Source organism: Schistocerca cancellata, chromosome 1, assembly GCF_023864275.1.
Source record: "Schistocerca cancellata isolate TAMUIC-IGC-003103 chromosome 1, iqSchCanc2.1, whole genome shotgun sequence".
NCBI classification, from domain to species: domain Eukaryota; kingdom Metazoa; phylum Arthropoda; class Insecta; order Orthoptera; family Acrididae; genus Schistocerca; species Schistocerca cancellata.
In genome coordinates, this window is record NC_064626.1 from 938,343,559 (window position 1) to 938,367,119 (window position 23,561).

General features: G+C 38.7%; 1 protein-coding gene across 1 annotated transcript in view; it reads left to right on the forward strand.

Annotated features, from left to right (window-relative positions):
* The window catches only part of LOC126191492 (eIF-2-alpha kinase activator GCN1), a 271,290-nt gene that overhangs the window by 91,721 nt on the left and 156,008 nt on the right, over nt 1-23,561 (forward strand). Inside the window, exons 10-11 of the mRNA XM_049932385.1 lie at nt 12,798-12,963; nt 13,056-13,463. Coding sequence (XP_049788342.1) covers nt 12,798-12,963; nt 13,056-13,463 — 574 coding nt within the window. The remainder of the gene's footprint in view (nt 1-12,797; nt 12,964-13,055; nt 13,464-23,561) is intronic.

A 23,561-nucleotide genomic window follows, 5' to 3' on the forward strand; every position in this document is an offset into this window, starting at 1 on the left:
ATGTAATGGGACATTCTGAGTGACTGACAACACATACACACACTTTTTTAAAGCTGTGACTGAAGTTAAGTGAGCATATCTTGAAGTGTTTTACTTGCATATTCAACATTGACAAACACTGAGTTAACACTTTCAGTCTCTAATTAACACTGACTCCAATAGTACCCAGGGAGTAGCAGCCACTGATCCATACACAGGGTGTTTCACCACATTGGTTACAAACTTTCGGGAGAGATGTAGTATAACTGCACGATGGAAAATCGCAAAGTGATGCGTGGTCGGAAACATTTTTGTGGTGCAGTAGTGACAACACAAAACACAAGAAACAGTAGTGACAACACAAAACACAAGAAAGAAAGGTTATGAACAGGGTGACATAACATGTTTCTCATGCTCAGTACATCAGAAACCAAGAAATAAGAACAAAAACAGACATTGATCATCATCAGTGAAAGTGTTCAAAATTGCAACACCAGACTATGATGCAGGTCTCACGTCTCCAGTGCATGGAGAACATCGTAGTTTCGAATGCTGTCTTTGATAACGGTCATTTCCTGTTTTTGTTTCAGTTACATGGTTTCTATTGTACTAAGCACAATAAACATGTTTTTCACTCCGTTCCTGTCCTTCCTTTTATGTGTTTTGTGTCACACTACTGCACGAGGGAAGCATTTCCAATCATACATTGCTTTGTGATTTTCCATCGTCTTGGTGTACTCTTTCCTGAAAGTTTGTAACCACTGTGCTGAAATGTCTTGCATATATTGTAAGCAATTAAAGGCAGTCTGAGTATTGTTAATATTATGATTTTATGATACCTATAATTACAAAAATCGATAATAATTTAGATAGGGTGCCTCATGGCATATGTAATGAAGTATAGAAACAGATTGTTTACACAGGAGAAAATTCCCAACATTTTAGATTCAAACTCCCAAAAGAAATAGCTTTAACACTCTTGAATTATCAAATCTTAGTTAAACAAATAACTAGGGCATGAATTTCTTTACTGACAATTATGGTGTAATGTAGTGTTTGATATTTTGATGTGATGTGTTTATTTTTGTTTGTGGTTTGATGTACATTGATAACATGGCGATGTTTACACAGCACACAGATAGAATTTTTACATATTTGATTAATAGCAGCATAGTTTGTGTTCAAAAATAACATTGATCAACAGTTTTTTATATAATTTAAGTTAGTATGTGTCTGTTCTTTACATTATAGTGTGCATGCTTTATTTCCCACTTCAAAGGAAAATTGTCTCTGTTTGAGGCAGTGACACATAAAGCAATATGGCTTTGCATCCTACACCTTTTTTTCTTTGCTGAGTGTGCCATATACTCTAGGATAGCCACATCTGTCTATGTACAAACACTGGTGACAAAATAGTGCTTAATACATAACCAATACACAGATGGTTTGCTGCTTCAATTACTTCTTTATTTTGAAGCATACTGTGTGTTTCACTGGTCATCCCATACTCAGATGTATTGCATTCCTTTTGTCACGAAATATGTGCTCATAACATACAGGGTGGACGAAAATTCCCATTACAGACTTTCAGGACTTGTAGAGGGGAGTGAGTACATCGTATTTTGAATAGGAAACCATGTCCAGAAACGTCATCCAACGAGACTGCAAAGCGTCAAAGTTATAGGCGCATCTGTAAATGTATGTATACATGTGGTGATTCCATGATGATGTTACAGACTTTCTAGGATGATGGAGAACGATAAATGTATTAATTTGAAGTAAGGATCCCTGTACCGGAGACGAACGAGTTGAAAGTTATAAACGAAAACCGTTCTGATATGTCTGACAGTTGAATACATGTACCGGTTCTTGTGTTGCGAAGAGTGTAGGGTTGGTAACTTTCAGTGGTGGTAGTGTGGACAAAAACGAGAAAAAATGTCCAGTAAATGTGGGCTCTAAATTGCATACCTGAGGAGCTATGACCATTCGTTTATCTTCGCTAATGTGAAATACATCTCCTCTACTGAGCAAGTGTTTATAGCTGTTAAGGTACGCACTTTAGACCCTCGTTTACTGGACATTTTTTCTTGTTTTTTGTACACACTACCACCACTGAAAGTTACCAACCCTACACTCTTCACAACACAAGAACCCGTACATGTATTCAACTGTCAGAGGTATCAGAACGGTTTTCGTTTATAACTTTCAACTCGTTCGTTTCCAGTCATGGATCCTTACTTCGAATTAATACATTTATCGTTCTCCGTCATCCTATAAAGTCTGTAACATCGTCACAGAATCACCCCGTGTATACGTACATTTTCAGACGCCTACGCCTATAACTTTGACGCTCTGTAGTCTCGTTGGATGATGTTTCCGGACATGGGTTCCTATTCAAAATACGATGTATTCACTCCCCTCTACAAGTCCCAGAAGTCTGTAATGGGAATTTCCGACCACCTTGTATGTCAGAATAAAATGTGAGAAAAATGTCATGTGTCCTCTTGCACTAGTGAGGATTATTAACAATATATACAGCACTGGAAGGTGCTTTACATATTTCTAAAAGTGTACAGAAGCTGTACTTAATTGATAGTTACACTTGCTGAATGCTGCCATAGCCCACTATATGTGCACAGAAATTGCAATAATATTTTGCAGGTCTTAACAGTGCAAAAATTTTTGCCGGTATAACAGATAATGTGGACAGTGGTGAGAGATACTTTAAAGCAACTGAGGTACACTATAGTTATGGAATTATTAAGATGACTAATTTTCAAACAATATGAATTTAATTACTTTAATTTTTAAAAGAAAATGAAACTACAATGGAAATCAGGAATATGGAAATATAGATTTGATAGGGGTATGTTAGAGCATCACATATTTTAGTCCAACTACAAGTAGAGATAGATTTCACAAACATTGTTTGTAATTTACTGATACCACTTTAATATCTTTGAAAAACTTGAAAAAGATTTGATTGAGTTTGTTCATTAAGTAATTTTTGATTGGTCTGCTAGTTGTGTAAAAAAAGAAAATCTCAAGCTCTTAATACTGGTTCATCTTAATGGCCTTTCTTTCATCAATCTTTTTTTTTCAAATTTATATACTGTTTTCTTGATATATGTTAATATTGCTCTATCAGATGTGTTATACTGAAAAAATACATAAAATAAAGGAAAGGCAGACACTCGCATATAGCTGACTGATGTGTGTGTGCAAAGAAGAAATTGATAGAATACATTATTTACACTAACTTTTGAGCTCTCTCTCTTTCTCTAGGAAAAGCACACACATTCACACACAACCACTCAGATACCCAAATGCTCACCTTGACAGTGAAATGGACTGTTGATTATTGGTTATCGAGGGCAGCTGTCTGATTAGATAGAGGCGATGAAAGGGTAGGAGAAAATGCGCAAGGTGAGGAAGGGGTAGTGGGATAGTGTGAGGCTGGTCTTTTGACAGATGAATTAATGGTTGCATAGCAAGATGAAAGGTGTTCAGAGGATAGGACATTTATGTGGTAAATACAGTGTGCAGGGAAAAGGAAGGGGAGGAAAGAAAATGAGGGTAGAGGTAAAGGGGGATACGGGGAAGGAAGAGACAAAGTGATAATGGTAGAAAAGGGAGCAGAGGGGGAGGAAGATTGATAGAAGAAAGCAATTCATGATCTTTATGGGAAAGGAGTGTTGGGGGCAGAAGGGAGAAGGGAAAGCAGTGGGAAATAGGTTTTGCAGAAGTTGAGGCCAAGAGGATTGTGAGAGCATAGTTTATGCTGCAGAGACAGTTCCAAACTGTGTGGTTCAGAGAAATTAGGACTGGAAGTGTGTGTCTGAACAGCATGTGTAGTGAAGCAGCTGTTGAAGCCATTAGTGTTGTGTGCAGAATCTTCTGCAACTGAGTGGTCAAATTGGTGGTTTGCCACATTTTGGTGGTGGCCGTTTATGTGAATAGACAGTTGGGTACATATGCATACCACAGATGACTTAAAAAGCTACTTCACTATGCGTGCTATGTGGATGCTGCTTTCCTACAAAAGTTTCTCTAAGCTGTACAGCTGGGAATTGCCCCTCATGGATATCCTGTGCTCTTCCCCAATCTTCCTGGCCTAAATCTTAGCTCCCTCACCTTATCTTTCCTTTTCTGTTTTCTGTCCCCACTACTGCTTCCCTGTCCAGGTGGTGTACTGCCTTCTTGTAACAAACACCCCCCCCCCCCCCCCCCGCCCTCCCCAAGTTTCATTCCTCTCCCTTTGCCTTTTCTGTGAATCACTTGTGCATGAGGTAATAGACAATGAGCAATGAGGCAACAGACAACATCCCACCTGTAGCATGGGCATATTCTGTGTGGCATGCTGAAAAGCTTCAGAGAGAAGAATTTGAAAGGGAAGTGACGATGGATATAAATCTTGAACCTATCATCGTAAATTTAAAATCAGATTGTTCGGTAACAGACTCAAATAGAAGTGACGATGGTATTACGATATAGACTTTGGAAGAAAGTAATTATATTTCTTAGTTTTTTAAGACTTGTTGTTTTAAAAAGTGTTTGTCAACATATCAGTTGCATAATTAATAATGAAAACTTCCAAGCCTTTTGATTAGGAATTTGTATCCTTTTAATTACGCAGACAATAATGTTCAACATATTGCCCAAGGAGAAGTTAAGCTTCTCCCACCGTGTTGTAAATCTGTCATTTTCAAGTCATGAACTGGTAAGGCCCTAAAATGACAGTAACTGTTACTTGTTGAGATATTGGTGGTTTTCGATGTTATTGGTCAGATTTCCTGGAGTTATTCGCATATGATGGTTAATTGTTTGCTTGTTCAATGGATTATAAATGTGGTCTCTCACTGTAGTATTGAACATGTTAGTTTACACTCATAATGCCTATTAACAACAAAGAATATGACGACTTACTGACTACTTTTGCGTAAGTCTTACCACTAATTCTTTTTTACATGCAGTGATTACACTTAACTACCATCACACACACACACACACACACACACACACACACACACACACACAAAACTTACAGAAGCAGTTGTCAAGCAAATATAATGATTTCGGTTTGTGTGTGAAGTTAATTTTGTTGTGTATTAAATTTTTTCTTTACTGCAGTTCAAGTTGCAATAAATGGTAATTATTGCAAGCATTTTCAATATCATTTTGAGAAAAATTGTACTTCACGTCTTCACGAAGCTGCGTCAGCTGTTCTCGCCTTCCAATGTCACGCAGAGTAAATCTGTGGAGCAGTGGACATGAATTAATATTTCTCTATGGTCATTGATCGGAATTGATTTTAATATTTATTATTCCCCTTATAGATTTGAACATATAATACAATTTACTGTAGTCAAACGAGCCTGACTGTTGTCTGCAACAATGCATTTTGGCAACGTAGACGTTGTTTGCCCACTCTCAGCTGCCGCGCATGCGCAGTTCTCATTCCCCCGTGCTTCCTTTCCGCTCTGCCTCCATGCACAGAAGTGCCATCCTAGGTTTCATGGGCTTTAGGTTGTTAGAGAAGCTTTTTGTAATTTGGTTGGACTGCAGGTTACACTAATATAAACTGCCAAAATGTACAGATCCATAATACTGATGTTAATGATTGTTATTTTGTTTTGAAACAATACATCTATTGATTTCACAATACTGTAATGAATTATATTATTGTTACAGAACTCTATTGTTATCATATTTCAGCTCTTATGCAGAGACAAAGTTTTGTTAATGTCGCCAACCTGTTTCTGACAAGCATTCCATTGATCATACCGTTTTTGTGGGTAACGCTGTGCATTCATGAGAGGATATTTATAGCACATAAAGAATAATCAGAAAGATCTTTAGAGTTCTGTTTTGAACTCTGTGTAGTCCTTTGTTAAAGAGGGCTATTTTTTAACCATTGAGTGACAATTTATGTTTTTTCTTATAGGGGTTTTAACAATGACTCAGTTGATAGGGAATTCAGCATTCACTCAAGCACAAGAAAAGAAAAATGTTAGACTGATGTAATAGTTACAAAACTAAGGTAGAGAAAAGTATCCTCAGATTCTGGGTCATCTTCCAACCGGCTTACAACCGAAATGGGTGTGCAGGGAAGTAATACATCATCCAGTTACATTAATGTGACCACATATCAGAAACCTGAACAACAGAAATATTAGGAGTAGGACAGATTGCTACTCACTGTAAAGATAACCCATTGAATTGCAGACAGGCACAACAAAAAGACTTAAACATGTAGCTATCAACAAAAGCCTTCCTCAGCAGAGAAAACATAGACACATTCACACAGGCAAGTGCACCTCATGCACACTTGGCTGCCACAACTGGCAGCTCTGACCGGAATGTGACTATAATGTGAATAGCTATCTGAAGTGGAGCAGGGAGGGGAGAGGGATAGCAAGGTATGGGTGGGGGAGAGAACAACTCTTCCTGGCAGGGCATGCGGGGATTAGAGATTGCCAGGTGCAGGATCAGGAAGTGGAGTGCGGAGGGGGAGGGGCATAGTGGAAAAGGAGGGTCGGCGTCTAGCAAGAGAAACGGCCGCTGCCAAACTGTGGCCAAAAGCAAAGTAGACTACCGTATGGCACAACATGCTGCTGAACGTAACACGCTTGATTTCAATGGCTGCTTAACAATCTGGCCACCTGGATCCTCAGCTCCACCCTCAGCTTTTCTGAGCTATGCAGATAGCAGTTATCTGTACATCTACATCTACATGGATACTCTGCAAATCATATTAAAGTGCCTGGCAGAAGGTTCATTGAACCACCTTCACAATAATTCTCTATTATTCCAATCTTGTGCAGCATGCGGAAAAAACGAACACCTATATCTTTCCGTGTGAACTCTGATTTTCCTTATTTTATTATGATGATCATTTCTCCCTGGGGTAGGTCAATGTCAAAAAAATATTTTCTCATTTGGAGGAGAAAGTTGATGATTGAATTTTGTGAGAAGATTCCGCCACAAGGAAAACAGCTTTGTTTCAATGATATCCACCCCAAATCCTGTATCGTTTCAGTGATACTCTCTCCCCGGCCGGCCGTGGTGGCCGAGCGGTTATAGGCGCTTCGGTCTGGAACTGTGCGACCGCTACAGTTGCAGGTTCGAATCGTGCCTCAGGCATGGATGTGTGTGATGTCCTTAGGTTAGTTAGGTTAAGTAGTTGTAAGTTTTAGGGGACTGATGACCTCAGATGTTGAGTCCCAAAGTGCTCAGAGCCATTTGAACCATTTGAACTCTCTCCCTTATTTTGTGATAATACAAAAGTGTGGCCCTTCTTTGAACTTGCTCAATGTACTCTGTAAATCCTATCTGATAAGGATCCCACATTGCGCCACAGTATTCTAAAACAGGACGGACAAGCATAGTGTAGGCAGTATCTCTAGTAGATTTGTTACATTTTTTAAGTGTCCTGCCAATAAAACACAGACTTTGGTTATCCTTCCCCACACCATTGTCGATGTGTTCCTCCCAATTTCAATTGTTCGTAATTGTAATTCCTAGGTATTTAGTTGACTTTATGGCCTTTAGAGTTGACTGTTTTATTCTATAACCGAAGTTTAACAGATTTCTTTTAGCACTCATGTAGATGGCCTCGCGCTGTTCATTATTTAGGGTCAATTGCCAATTTTTGCACCATACAGACATCTTTTCTAAATCGTTTTGCAATTTGTTTTCATCTTCTGATGGCTTAACTAGTCATTAAATGACAGCATCATCTGCAGACAACCTAAGGCAGCTGCTCAGATTGTCTGCTAAATCATTTATGTAGATAAGGAACAGCAAAGGGTCTATAATACTACCTTACAAAATGCCGGAAATCGCTTCTGTTTTACTCGATGACATCAGTTAATACAAACTGTGTTCTCTCTCACAGGAAATCACAAGTCCATTCACATAACTGAGATGATATCCCATAAGCATGCAACTTCACTACAATCCACTTATGTGGTACAGTGCCTTCTGAAAATCTAAATATATGGAATCAATATGAAATCCTTTATCAACAGCACTCAACGTTTCATGTGAGTAAAGGTCTAGTTGTGTTTCACAAGAATGATTTTTTCTGAATCCATGTTGACTGTGTGTCAATATGCCGTTCTCTTCAAGGTAATTCATTATGTTTGAACACAATAAATGTTCCAGAATCCTGCTGCATATCAACGTTAATGGTATGGGCCTGTAATTTAGTGAATTACTCCTATTATCTTTCTTGAACATTGGTGTGCCCTGTGCAACTCTCCAGTCTTTGGGTACGGTACTTTCATCGAGCGAATGGTTGTATATGATTGTTAAGCAAGGAGCTATTGTATCAGCATGCTCTGAAAGGAACGTAACTGGTATACAGTCTGGACTAGAAGACTTGCTTTTGTTATGTGATTTAAGTTGCTTCACTACTCCGAGGATATCTACTTCTATGTTACTCGTCTTGGCAGCTGATCTTCATTTGAATTCTGGAATATTTATTTTGTCTTCTTTGATGGCGGATTTTCTGAAGGCTGTGTTTAGTAACTCTGCCTTGGCAGCACTGACGTTGATAGTATTTCCGTTGCTATCGTGCAGGAGGGCATTAATTGTGGCTTTTTGCTAGCATACTTCATGTATGACCAGAATCTCTTTGGATTTTCTGCTAGGTTTCAAGCCAAAATTTTCTTGTGGAAACTATTATAAGCTTCTCGCATTGAAGTCTGCACTTCTGTAAAAGATTGCAAATCTTGGAGATTTTGCATGTTTTTAAATTTGGCATGGTTTTTTTGTTGCTTCTGCAACAGTATTCTGAACCGTTTTGTGCACCAAAGGGGATCAGCTCTGTCGTTTCTTAATTTATTTAGTATAAATCTCTCAATTGCCGCTGATACTGTATCTTTGAATTCAAGCCACATCTGGTCTATGCTTATATTGTTAATTTGGAAGGAGTGGAGGTTGTCTGTTCAGGAAGAGGTTAAGTGAATTTTTATCTGATTTTTTGTGTAGTTACATCTTTCATTTATTTTAGGAAGATTGGGGGTTACAATATTCAGTCTCGTTATGGCAACCCTGTGTTCACTAGTCCCTGTATGTGTTTTGATGCCTGTTATTAGCTCAGAATTACGTGTTGCTAAGAGGTCAAGTGTGTTTTCACTACCATTTACTATTCACATGGGCTCATGAACTAACTGCTCAAAATAATTTTCTGAGAATGCATTTAGCACAATTTTCGGTGATGTCCATGCTTGCCTTCAGATTTAAAAATATGTATTTTCGACAACATATTGAGTGTAAATTAGTCACCACCAACTATATTTGTGTGAGTCAGGTATGTGTTTGAAATCAAACTTGAGTTTTCTTTGAACCTTTCAGCAATTGTATCATCTGAATAGGGAGGTCGTTAAAAGGATGCAAGTATTATTTTATTCTGGTTTGCCAAGAATGCCCTCTGGCCATACTAACTCACAGGAACTATCTACTTCAGTTTTGCGACAAGATAAACTACTTCCTAACAACAACAAACACGCCACCACCAACTGTGTTTAGCCTATCCTTTCGAAACACCGTTAGGTTCATTGCAAAAATTTCGTCTGAACTTATCTCCAGCTTTAGTCAGCTTTCAGTGCCTATAACGATTAGCACTTGGAGCTCTAGTACTTTCCCAACACAGCTATGACTGTTTACAGCTGTTATACCAATGGTTCCTGTATCTACATTCTTCCTGTGTTCAGCCTGCACCCTTTGTGATTGAAGCCCTTTTCATGTTTTCCTGAGACCCTCCTACCTACAAATCACCCAGTCCACACCACACAGCCTCTGCTACCCGTGTAGCCACCTCCTGCATGTAGTGGAGTTCTGACCTATTCAGTGGAACTCGAAAGCCAACCATCCGGCGGCGCAAGTAGAGTTATCTGCAGCCATGGTCGCAGTACTATCTGAGCCTCTGATTCACACCCTCCACTGGGCGCTCTACTGGGCTGCAATCGGTCCTGTCGACTATGCTGCAAATGGCGAGCTCTGTTTTCATCTCGCAAGCAAGACTGGCAGCCTTTACCACTTCTGTTTGCCGCTCAAAACCAGAGAGGATCTCTTCTGATCCAAAGTGACACACATCATGTGTACTGATGTGAGCCACTAACTGCAGTTGGCTGCACTCTGTGCTCATCAGGGCACGTCTGGAATGACTCCACCTGTTATGCACATGGAGTGGACATTGTCTTCTCGTATTGCACCTAACATTGGAGCTACACATTCTCCTCTCCCAAAATCATCCTGGCCTCAACCTGCAGTAACCTATTGTCCCCACTACCTCTACCCAACAGTTCCTACCCCTTGCCTTATCACGTCCTCCCTTTTCACATTCCCTCACCCTCTTTGTGTGCTGCCCTCTAGCAATGTAGCTGTTTGTCTTTTCCCCTTCCCTGCTACCCCTTTTTTTGCCCCCCCTCCACCCCACCTCCTGATGGTGCTCCTGGCAGTCACTAGTCCCTGCATGCCCTGCCCACCATACCATGCTATCGCAACCCTCCCCCACTCCACGTCTGATTGCTATTCATGTGAGAGTCGCATTCCAGTTAGAGCTGTCAGTGGTGGCTGATAGCTACATGTGTAACAGTCTTTTCGTTGTGTCTGTCTGCAACACAGCGGGTCATCTTTAAATGGGTAGCAGTCTACCATATTACTAATAACATCATTATTCCAGCCAGGAGATTCCAATTTTAATTTTTTTTACTTTTTATTTATTTATTTTCTTTTTTTGAAAAGCCTGAATAAATTACTTCTGCTGTGCAGACGTGCAGGAAGTGTGTCAGTAACGTTCAGAAAGGTACCAACTCCAGTGCCGTGACCAGCTTTGCTAGGTTTCTCAATTGATGATCCATGGTGCGAACAGCCCAGTCAAGGTGGTCCCGCAGGTTCTTGATTGGGTTTAAATCTGGGGAGTTTGATGGCCAGGGGAGTACGGTAAACTCATCCCGATGCTCTTCAAACTATGCATATATACTGCGAGCTGTGTGATATGCTGCAATGTCCTGCTAGTATAAGCGATGGTGTTGAGCAATAACAAACTCCATGTAGGGTTGGACACAGTCCCCAAGGATGGATGTATTGTGACTTTCAGAATGACAGGGTCACCCAAGGAATGCCGCATAGAAATTCTCCAGTCCAAAATGCTCCCTCCTGGTTGCAGGATGTTTGTTTTCGACATTTCACACTATGCTTGCCAACGGTCATCTGTCGATAGAGCATAAAACTTGATATAACTGAAAAGACCACCTGTTGTGACTCATTGGATGTCCAGTTGTAATACTGGTGTGCAAATTCCAGTCTTCATTGTCGATGAGGAACAGTCACCATATCACCATTGGTGCATTAACCAGGTGCCTGTTGCGGAGGTCCATACGAGCAAAGCCTGCTGTACAGTCATTGAGGAGACACTGTTGGTAGCCCCTTGGTTCATCTGTGCAATCAGTTGCTCAACAATTGCACATCTATTCACCCAAAAATCTTTGAGTGCACTTTTCCACATCCCACCTGACAACACTTTATGTTCTCTCCACTGCTTGTGTCATCACCTGTTGTCTGTTAGTGGTTGTTGCACATTGATATTGAATGTAGGCAGTGGTCACATTAATGTTACTGACGCATGTAAATCTCTTGATTTTCAGAGAAGAGTTGAAAAACAGTTTTGTGGCACACACTCATTATTGTGTTCAGAAATTCCTCATAACACTGTATAGACTTTCATTGTTTGATAATAAACATACGGAATTGCATTGAGAAAAAAATTCCATTCCGTTAAATTTATTTTTCAAAATCAATAAACAACTTCATGTATACTTGTGTACTGGATAAGTTGTTCGTTGGCCCTACTTTTACAACATGGATTAAAAATGTGGTCTTACTTTGAGATTATGTCGCTCAGATGTTCCCCAGGGGGGTGGGGGTGGGGGGGGGGGGGGGCAGAGAGAAGGTGAGGCAGTTTCATCTTCTTAGCTTATCCTTTGCAATATCAACTGAGAAGTCTACCTGTCAGAAGCAGATCATCAGTGACTACTGTGAATCTTGAGCAAAACACAACAAAGAATCTCTCTACATTCTGAGTAATTAGTTTATAGTGTCTGAGAGACTGTAATTCAGTACTAATGTCAAGATCAGAATATCTGAATACAGGAAAAGGAAGCCACCGGTGTCTGTGATGATATTCCACCAATTTTGCTAACTCTTCCTTGTGGTGTATTAGGACAGCGGTTGTTACCCAGTGTTTGTTGACGCCTAAGATATCACAAGTTTAATCACAAAAATATGCTGACTGATTCTAGTATAAACAGACTGGTGGTATAAAATTGCTTTTTGTCCTGTTGGGAAAGAAAAGATATAATTCATTAGGGAATATCATTTTATATTGTATATTCTGTAGAATGTTGAACTGAATTTCAAACATTGTCTGTACGGCACTGAATTTCATGAAACTCATGAGTAATGTAAAAAAGAAAGTCTTGGAAAAAAATTCCAGACATGACAGCCCATTATTAAAACCTGCTACAGACACGTTTTTCATATTGGATGGCAGATATCTATATTTTCTGTTGTTTAACATAAAACAATGATTATTACATCTTGGAGATATGTCATTGTAAGCTAGATATTGTGCAGTTATCTTTGTGGAGACCTGGAACATTATTAAAAAATTTCTGTTCCAGAATCTGTCAGCATTCATGAATTGTTGATTATGTATGCAAGTTAAGGGTATTCATTGGAATGTTCTAAAAATGTTCACAGAATCCATACATATTGACCCTTTTTCCTAAAAGTATTATTTTTATTTGCAGATTCCTGTTGTGACAGAAGCTCTGAGTGCAACATGTATGCTTCTGAAAATGGCTTCAGCAGATGTTGCATTAGAGAAGAAATTAGGAAATTTATGGAATATAGTACTGGATATGGACAAACAGCTTTTTGTATCTGATAAATTCCTAACTCTTGCTTCAGATGATGGTATATTTACTCTTTGTTTGCATGGTTTCAAAAAGAATTATGAATAATTTAGTATAGAGAAACTAATTGGGCATGTTTTGTATCTTTTTCAGCTTTGTGCCATGTTATGCAGTTATGTGAAAGACTTTTACTTGACCACCCTCATAAATTAAATGGCAAAGCAAATCCATTGCATAAAGCCATTATATTTTGTATGACTTCACCTGCATCCAAAGTGCGGCAGCATTGCCATGCTTCTGTGAAAAAACTTGTTTCTGTTTTGGGAGGAACACAGCTTGCTGTATCACTTTTGAGAGAATTTACCAAGTTCCTTGACTCACCACGAATTCAGAGGGAAGCAGTTAAAGAAATTGAGGGGAGTGATACATCTGGGATGGACATGTCTCCAAAAGTTTTAGTAAACTGTATAACTACATTCTGTGCCGGTACAAATTTAGTTCCAGAAGACGCACAGCTTTTGGCATTTGAATGTCTTATATGCTGTCATCATCGATCAGTGTGTAAGTAAAAGCTCGATTTATTCTAGTTTAAAGCCTTGAAAGTAAATGTTCATCTGTTTTGATGTTGGAGAATGCTGATAAATTCTTTAACTCTGTGGAGGAATTAAGCAATGATTAGACAGAGGAAAAAGTTATTCTGCACACATCCTCCGTATCTGAAAAAATGCCCTTGATATTCATTTTTTTGTGCTTGCGTACTGCACTTGTATAATAGCAATGATAGTTTTCAGGTGGTGTTGTTTTCAGTGTATACCTCAAAGAAAAGATTCCTTTTTTGATCTAACTCTGAAAGTTGATAATGGAACATGTGAACCCATTTGTATGCAGACTTGGATGGATTGCCTCTGCATTACTATGGCATATGCCAGTTGGACCACTCATTTGACATGATTTACTAAATGGGTTGTAAATGAACATTTTAATCCCTATTCACATTTTAGAAAAATGGGTAAAAACATTACCATCTTGTAATCAGCTTGAAAACTAGGTAATAACATTTAAATGCAACAAGAAAGATAGTTAATCAAGAATTAAAATCCCTAATAAACAAAATAAATAATTTTAAACTGACAATAATTACTATCTCGAGAATAAATTACAGCGGCTAGACCTATCATGAAGATAGTACCAACAGACATAACTAGATAGGACAGGCAAAAACTCAAAATTGGACTGAATTGTGATTGCAGTTTTTTTCCTTATTTATTTGTTACTGTTAAATGTGACATATGCCCAGCAAGACTTGCAGTCTGCACTTCTCAGTTACTTGTATTAATTAAAATCCATAATATATTCAAACACTAAGAAACATCGTAGAAATGCTACCAACAAAAGTTACTAGATTGCAGAGCCATATAAAGATTGAATGAAACCTGAGATTTCTCAAGATGTGAAGAAAACTGTTCGAGCAGTTTGGGTCATGCTGAAGTAGCACTATCTCTTTTGAAGAATTCAGAATTGCTGGAGGGGGAAGCACTGACACCAGCTTGGCTGAGAGCTAGGACAAATGTGGGAAGGAGAGCGGTGAGTGGGCAGCAAATTTTGTCCTTCTGCCAACCATGGGAATCTATACCATGTACATTGTCTTTATATGAATATCTACTAAATTTAAATTGCAGTTTGCCTTAATCCATTTGTAGTCAGAATTGAACTGATGTTAAAATTGGATAAATATTCAACAATAGTATACATTTATGCAGGAAATGGTAAAAGTCCAGATAGGTTCCAGCAGCGTACTTGTTTTTTATTGTGGAGAATATTGTCAGTGCACACTAAAGTGAATGAAAATGGATGAGAGAGAGCAGTGGACAGCCTCTCATTAATCCGGTGCACATCCAAAAACATGTGCATGATGAATTATTGTGTGCAATAATGCTTAGTTAAACAATGCTTTACCTATTGTCTTTGAAATTGTAGCTTTTTTACAGATTGGACTCATGTCTTCTAAAAGGAAACACTTTAAACTAGACCTCAAGCAGAAACTCGAAATTTTAGATAAGTTAAACTGAGGTTCTTTGCAGAATGACATTGCCACTGATTTCAATGTTGGATGAACAAGTATTTATGACATCAAAAAGAAAGATGATGTTATTCGACAATACTCAACACAAATGGATAGTGAGTTGGGAAAACAGAAGGATATGCGAAAGAGTGAGAATGAAGAACTGGATGTAGCTGTTTATAGATGGTTCAAACAATAACGCATTAAACGAATTCCAGTCAGTGTCCTGATTATAAAGGAAAATGCAGCTGCAATTAACAAAGAACTTGGCGATAGTAACTTGTTTGCAGTGAGCGAAGGTTGGCTATCAAACTGGAAAAAACTACATGGCGTTCGGCAGCTGACAGTCACCGGGGAAAGTCGCTCAACTATCGATAAGGACGCTGATGAGTTTGTAAGCAAGATACGGAAGATAATAGACGAAGAAGATTTAACTGCTGCTGTCTTGTATAACTTTTATAATGATGATGAAACAGGAGTCTTTTACTAGATGCTTTCTTCAAATACATTAGCTGCCAACAACGAGAAAGAAGCTCATGGTTACAGGCAACAGAAACAGCACGTAACATTAATGGCATGTTGTAATGCAAATGGGAGTCATAAACTTATGGTGATTTGAAAATCCCAATGTCCACGTTGTTTTCTACACACTGACATAAATACTCTACCAGTGCAGTATTGCGCTCAGAAGAAAGCGCGGATGGACAGACAAATATTCTCTCGGTGGTTCCATGAAATGTTTGTACCAGCAGTGAGAAAAGAGCTAAAGAAGGGAAAGCTTCCACGGAAAGCTATCCTTATAATTGACAATACTCCCAGTCATCCTTCAGATGTTTCTCTAAAGTTGGATGGTATACACGCACTCTTTATCCCACCCAATGTGACACAGCCCTAATCAGCCCATGGACCAGGAAATTTTTGAATCAATTAAACATCATTATCGACATTCACTTCTCGTCTCCTTGCTGAACAAAAGTGAAAACAACTCTAATGAGACTATGCTGAAGGCGTGGAAAGCAATTAACATACGTGAAGTTTTTTTCCAAGCAGCCAAAGCATGGGATAAAGTGGAGAGCACTACCATGAAGAAGAGCTGGAGAAAATTGTGGCCATCCATTGATGCCGAATTGGATCCAATAGTGAGTGATAGCGATGAGCCAGTCAATTTGGAATTATCAATTACTTTGTACACTGACATGTTCTACAATCTTCCAGGAGGAGAAGAAATTGATGATGAAGATGGTACTAAGTGGCTGAATGAGGAAAACTGTGATACAGACCAAACTTTAACAGATGAAGAAATAATCAAAAGCATGCAAGAAAGTAACAATGAAAGTGATGTAAAAGAGGACACAGGAGGAGAGAGCATGAAGATTTCTCGCACTGCTGGTGCTGAAGCTGCCGAGGTCTTGCTGGAGTACATTATGCAACAACCAGATACATGCAGTACTGATATAATGCTTGTAAAGCAGTTGCATGATAAAATATACCACCGTTGTGTATCATCATTGCGACAGTTAAAAATTAGGGAGTTTCATAGTGAGTGTTATGACTGTATAATTATGTACGGTATATTGTACACTCAAGGATTAAGTTTTCTTTGAAAATTAATGTATTTTTGGATTTAATAAAGTAAATCCTCTGTTTTAAAATTGTATTCTTTGGTTTGATAAAGTACAGTACACTATAACCCCAATGTTTTCAAAATAAATAAAAAAAATAAATGAAAAAAGTAACTTTCAGAGACACAATAATCAGGCACTTCCGCTAATCCGGCCAGGAATGGCCGGATTAGTGAAAGTCTAGTGTACTGTCACATTCTCACATCAGAATAGATAGAAAATCCTCTATGTACTTGGAAAAAACAGCTATTTTGTTAAGTCCCACCACATACCAGAACCACGAAAATCAGAAGAAAAAGCCAAATATTTGTAACAACCAAGGTTATAAAGTTAATAATTGCTTGTTTCTCAATTGCAGCAATATGAGCTGTGCTATTAGGTCCCAATCTAAGTACAACCTTGTAATTTGTGATATATTTGGGGAAAATAGTCAAATATTCGTGACAACAGCAAAGAGGAGGATGATTTAAATTTCAGTGCTAAGCAAAGAGGAGGATGATTTAAATTTCAGTGCTAGAAATTCATTACCTCTTTTCTTGCCTGTCATTACAATGTTAACATTTTTAGGCAGACACTTTGTGTTGGTGAAAGTATGTGTTTAAAGCTGGTGGTAGGCAAAAAAGTTATCCAAAATCATACTGAATGCTTTCTCAGAAAATTATTTGGACAATTAGTTCAGGACCTTGCTCGAAGTGTAAATGATTGCAGAAATGTACTTGACCTCTTAGCAACAAATAATCGTGAGCAAATAGGGAGCATCATTATGGATGCAGGGACTATTGACCATGAGAACATAGCAAAACTAAGTACCGTAATGTCAAAATCTCCCAAAACTAAATGCAATGTATATCTATTCAAAAAAAAGCAGATAAAAATTTGCTCGATGCCCTTCTAGGAGGCAGTCTCGACTCCTTCCAATCTGACTATGTAAGTGTAGATCAGACAGGGATTTAAATTGAAAGAAATAATATCAATGGCAATTGAGGGATATATACAAAATAAATTATATGGTCGGATTCAAAAAATATCCTTCTTAAGAAGCACAGCTAGTTCTTCATTCTCATCAAATAGTGAGTGCTACCATTAGGGGATGTCAAGTCAATTGCATATTTATAGTTTCCCAGAAGGCTCTTGATACCATTCCTTGCAAACGACTTGTAATCAGATTGTGTGCCTATGGAATATTGTCTCAGTTGTGTGACTGGATTTGTGATTTCCTGTCAGAAATGTCATAGCAAATAGTAACTGAAGGAGAGTCATCAAGTAAAACAGAAGTAATATTTAGCATTGCCCAAGAAAGTGTTATAGGCCCCCTGCTGTTCCTGGTCTGCATAAATAATTTAGGAGACAATCTGAGCAACCCTCATAGATTATTTGCGGATGATGCTGTCATTAATCATCTTGTAGAGTCTCAGGTGATCAAAACCAATTGCAAAATGATTTAGACAAGAAATCTGTATGGTGCGAAAAGTGCCAATTGACTGTAAATAATGAAAAGTATGAAGTCATACACATGACAATGAAAAGGAATCCACTGAATTTGTTACATGATAAATTTCACAAATCTAAAGACTGTGAATTCAACTAGAGACTTAGGTATTACAGTTATTCATAACTAAACTTGGAACAGTCACATAGATCATTTTGTAGAGAATCTGAACCAAAGAGTGCAATTTCTTGGCAGAACACCTAGAAAATGCAAAATACATACTAAAGATAATTGTCCATCCTCCCCTGTACTATTGTTGCATGGTGTGGGATCCACGTCAGATAAGATTGACGGATGACGTCAAAGTTTGAAGAAGGGCAGCTTGTTTTGTATTATCGCGAAATAGGGGAGAGAGTGCCATGGCTATAATACACAAATTGGGGTGGCAACCATTAAAACAAAGGCATTTTTGTTGTGGTGAGATGTTCATGTGAACTTTCAATCATCAAATTTCTACTCCAAATACAAAAATATTTTGTTGGCATCCACTTGCATAGGGAGAAATGATCATCGTAATAAAATAAGAGAAATCAGAGTGCGCATGGTAAGCTTTAAGTGTGTGTTTTTCCCTGCACACTATTAGAGAGTGGAATGGTAGGGAAATAGCTTGATGGTGATTTGATGAACCCTCTGCCAGGCACTTAATTGTGAATTGTGGAGTAATAATATATCAGTAAAACAGTTTTCAATTTTGATTAGCCAGAATATGTTCATGTTAAAAATTTCTCAAGGAGCATCTTAGAAAAGATCATAATCTTATGTTTAAAGTCATCTTCTGATCTTGGGTAAATACAGCAATGCTTCAGTGCTTGATTCCTTACTCATTCAATTTGATATCTTACCTCCTCCTCCACCTCCTGTACTAGAACTCATGCCACGTAACTTGGCAGGTGAGATCTGTATGCGCAGAAGCACAGACACGTCATGTGACATGCCAACCAATAGCAGTCAGCCAGCCATAGCATGCGCTTGAGTTCAAATTTTTGTACTGTGCAGAGCGAGCTTACAACTGGTTTTAGCATTGTGCATGACGTTATGTTGAAAGTTATTTCATGGAAATCTGATCATTATGAGTGGCAAAAACAAATCTTGCCCAGCATTACACAAACAGACGAGAGAAATAGTGTTTTGCGTGTATCAGGTCCTTAGATGGGAGCTGGAAACCGCATCCATGTATGATCACAAATTGTCTCCCGATACTGCCAATTGCCAAGAACAAACTGCTGAGATGTGCGGTATCAGGTTGAGAATTGTTCAGTGCATCACGAGCCAAGCCAACACATCTGCTGAAGAGAACAGATGACCTATTTTTAACTTGCCTCGTATGTGCTGAAATTTAAAGAAGTTTGTGAGTAAACTTGATGATTTCAGCAAGAAAATATTTGACATGTGTAGTAAAGGTGAATATCCTAAAGCAGATAAACTTTGTTCATGCATGAAAGAAGCTGACAGTTGCAATGGCAGAAAATCTGCCATGCTCTGAATTTTAAGGAAAATGAGATTTAAATACAGAAAGACCAGTGATGGAAGAAAACTCCTGTTAGAGAGAAGTGACATTGTAGCCGCAAGAACTGTGTTTTTGATATCAATGCAGGAGTAAAAAACCATGTTTTTGTTACCTCGATGAAACATGAATGGATGAGAACCATTGAGGCCTATGTGCTAGAAGGCAAGTGAGGATGTTGGAGGCCTGAAGGTTCCTGCAGGTAGATGCCTTATTGTGCTTCACACTGGTTCTGCAGAGACAGGCTTCATACTAGAAAGTAAATTAATATTTAAATTATCAAAGTCAAAGCATTCAGATGACGAATACTCTGAAATGACTTAATGTTATCTTCAAGCAGCGGTTTGCACAACAGCTACTCCTGTATCTGGGGAAGAATTCTGTTATTGTCATAGACGATGCAAGCGTGCAATCTGTACAAGTGGATAACATTCCTACTTCAAACACCAGGAAGGACTAAATTATTTAATGATTGTCATTTAATGGAATTCCTCACACTGCGTCACAGGCAAGGGCAGAGTTACTCATGCTCTTAAGTGCATACAAGCCTAAATACCGCACTTATAAAATAGGTGTACTTGTAAGACAGCATGGTTACCATGTAATCAGGTGACCACCATATCACTGTCACTACAATCCTATTGAGCTGGTATGGGTGCAAGTGATCGTCCATATCACAGATAGAAATAGCAACTTCCAGCTTTCTGACATTGAAAAACTAGAAAATGAAGCAGTGAACAATGTAACTATCTCTGCATGGGCAAACTGCATCAAACAGTCAGAAACACTGCAGGAAGAAGTTTTTAAAAAGGAAATCAACAGATACTCGGGGATTGAATCCTTCATAATTAAACTTCATGACTGTGATTTGTTTGAATCAGATACCGAGGGTGAAGACGATGTTATGGGCTGAATGTGTCAGTACTGTGTATTACTGCATTTAAAAATATACCTACAACTTAAGCCTGTATTATGTAACTTGAGACTAGGTTTGCTTGGCTGATAAAAAGATTTTTATTTCTAATGGAGTTTTGGTGTGGACATTGTTTGAAGTTCTTCTTTGATCTTCAACAACTAGCCAGTTTTGTTATAACCTCTATTTAAAGTTTGACTCTTAGCCATAAAAATATGTGAAATTTATTTTGTATGTATACTAGACAGATTGCTGTCTTCAACTTTTGAAACAGTAATTATTTGTTAATTCCACATGATATGTCAGTTATGGAATATTCTAATATCTTCTTCAACAATTTGTGTTGGACAGATTATTCTGCTTCTGATTTTCCTGAGGTTATCCCCAACAAACAGTTAGTGGAAACTTGTTTTATATTATCTACGGAAATAACTATGTACAATAGAAAAGTATAGACAACAATTATAAATTATTTTTTTAAAATAATGATTTTTACTGTGGACAGACCTTTTTTATATTTTGTGAAATAAGATTCTTTCAGCTGCATGCTGAAAAAGTACCATACATGTAGATGGCTTAGACATTTGCTTAAATCGCTTAAAAAAAATACAGGTATAAATTTCATATGTGTAGAAATTTACTCTGCAACTCCAAATAAATAATTGTGACTTCAGTTTGCAAGTCGTCACAATGTGAACATAATATTCAGGTTAGGAAAGGGGAGAGAAATACTCGTAAATGTGTCACAGTTTTTCCCAGTAATCACAAGTATTGCAAAACCTTTTATGAGCATTATAAAAATTCTTTGAGGATTATCCAGAGCCACTGCTGGTCCATGGTGTGTCAGTAAACGTTTTTCACAATGTGCCGCAGTTTTTCCCAGTTGCTCATCATATTTTCTTGCACCAATTTACAGAAATGACAGACAATGCAAATCTCTCTGTTATTGTTGTCACTGTTCCTGCTGTTACCATGTGTTGTTATTTACATTACACATTTTGTACGACCCCATATTTTGTAGGCACATAGTTTGATGATGTGTTCTTCTCCACAAAGGCACAAGTTACTGTGCTTGTCATCTTTCTTGTATGCAAATGTAATGTTAATCATCAGCTGCCAGTAGCTGACTGCTGAATGGAGTGCAGATATCGCACAGTCTGGCTGCTCCAACACTACTAACTGCCGGCTGTGCAAAGTCTCCAGCCACCCACCAAGTTATGTGGTGTGCAGTATAGCTTTTTGGTATTGCACAACTGCTCACTCACCCTGCAAAGTATTTCCACTCTGTTACCTCCAAACTAGTCTCATTTCCTTTGTCACTTAGTTTGGTCTAGCTTAATGGCTGGAATCTATTCGTCCTCTCACTTGGTACTGCATAAAGTCATCCACTTTCCAATCATTTGAGACAGCACAGTGGTTAAGGCACTTGGGAGACCTGCTGTTCAAATCCCTTGCCCAGCTATCCAGGTTTAGGCTTCCTTGGTTTTCATAAATAATTTAAGGCAAATGCTGACTTTGTTCCTTTGAAAAGGACATGGCCAATTTCTTTCACTGTCCTTACACAATCTGAGTATATGTTACATCACCAATAATCTCATTAAACCCCAATCTTCATTCCATTCTTCTACTCTTCACAAATACTCTACCTTTTACTTAGGTCTCCCACTCTTCCCCTGTGTGCGTGTGCACCTACTTGTTCCAAACCAAGATGATGTTTCCAAATCCTTTCCAATTTTCTTCATATCTCCCCCCCCCCACTCCACGTCTTTCCCCCCCACTCCACGTCTTTCCCCCCCACTCCACGTCTTTCCCCCCCACTCCACGTCTTTCCCCCCCACTCCACGTCTTTCCCCCCCACTCCACGTCTTTCCCCCCCACTCCACGTCTTTCCCCCCCACTCCACGTCTTTCCCCCCACTCCACGTCTTTCCCCCCACTCCACGTCTTTCCCCCCACTCCACGTCTTTCCCCCCCCCCACTCCACGTCAGTTTCAAAATCTCTCTCATTTAATTGTTGGGTAACTATCATTTTATTTGGGTGCATGCAAAGAGGTGTGTGAAGGATTCTTGTTACACTCCTGTCAGACAATCCCAAGGCAGCTGCATGTTTAAGTGTTGAATACTTGGAGATTGCTGGACACGTGCTCTCACACATGCCACATTGATTGGCGTTTTTACAGTCCAAGATCAGACAGTAGATTTTCTTATCAATGCAGAACCTAATGCTCTAAAGTTTGATACCAAAAGGCATATAGTTTTTCCTATCATGAACAGAATCATGTCAGCAAAGTTTGAACTGAATGTGACATGTGCACTGAATAGTAATCACAGAACCACCATTACAAATATACACTGAGTTGATAAAAGTCATGAGATAGCGAAATGCACATAAACAGATAGTGGTAGTATCGCATATACAGGGTGTAAAATGACATTGCATTGATGGAGCTGTAATTTGTATTCAGGTGGTTGATGTGAAAAGGTTTCTGACATGATTATGGGAGCATGACAGGAACTAGCAGATTTTGAACACAGAATGGTAGTTGGAGCTAGATGTATACGACATTTCAGTTCGGAAATTATTAGGGAATTCAATATTCCAAGACCCACAGTGTCAAGAGTGTGAAAATTCCAGGCATTACCTCTCACCATGGACAATGCAGTGGCCGACAGCCTTCACATAATGACTGAAAGGCACGGTGTTTGTGTAGAGTTGTCTGTGCTAAGAGACAAGCAACACTGCGTGAAATAACCACTACAGAAAGACAGTGCAATGAAATTTGGCATAAATGGATTGTAGCAACAGCCAGACGATGCAAGTGCCATTACTAACAAAAAATGGTTCAAATGGCTCTGAGCACTATGGGACTTAACAGCTATGGTCATCAGTCCCCTAGAACTTAGAACTACTTAAACCTAACTAACCTAAGGACATCACACAACACCCAGTCATCATTACTAACAGCACGACATTGCCAGCAGTGCCTCTGCTGGGCTTTTGACCATATCAATTGGATCCTAGATGACTGGAATACCAGGGACTAAGCTCTGGTGTGCTGGGTACAGGCTT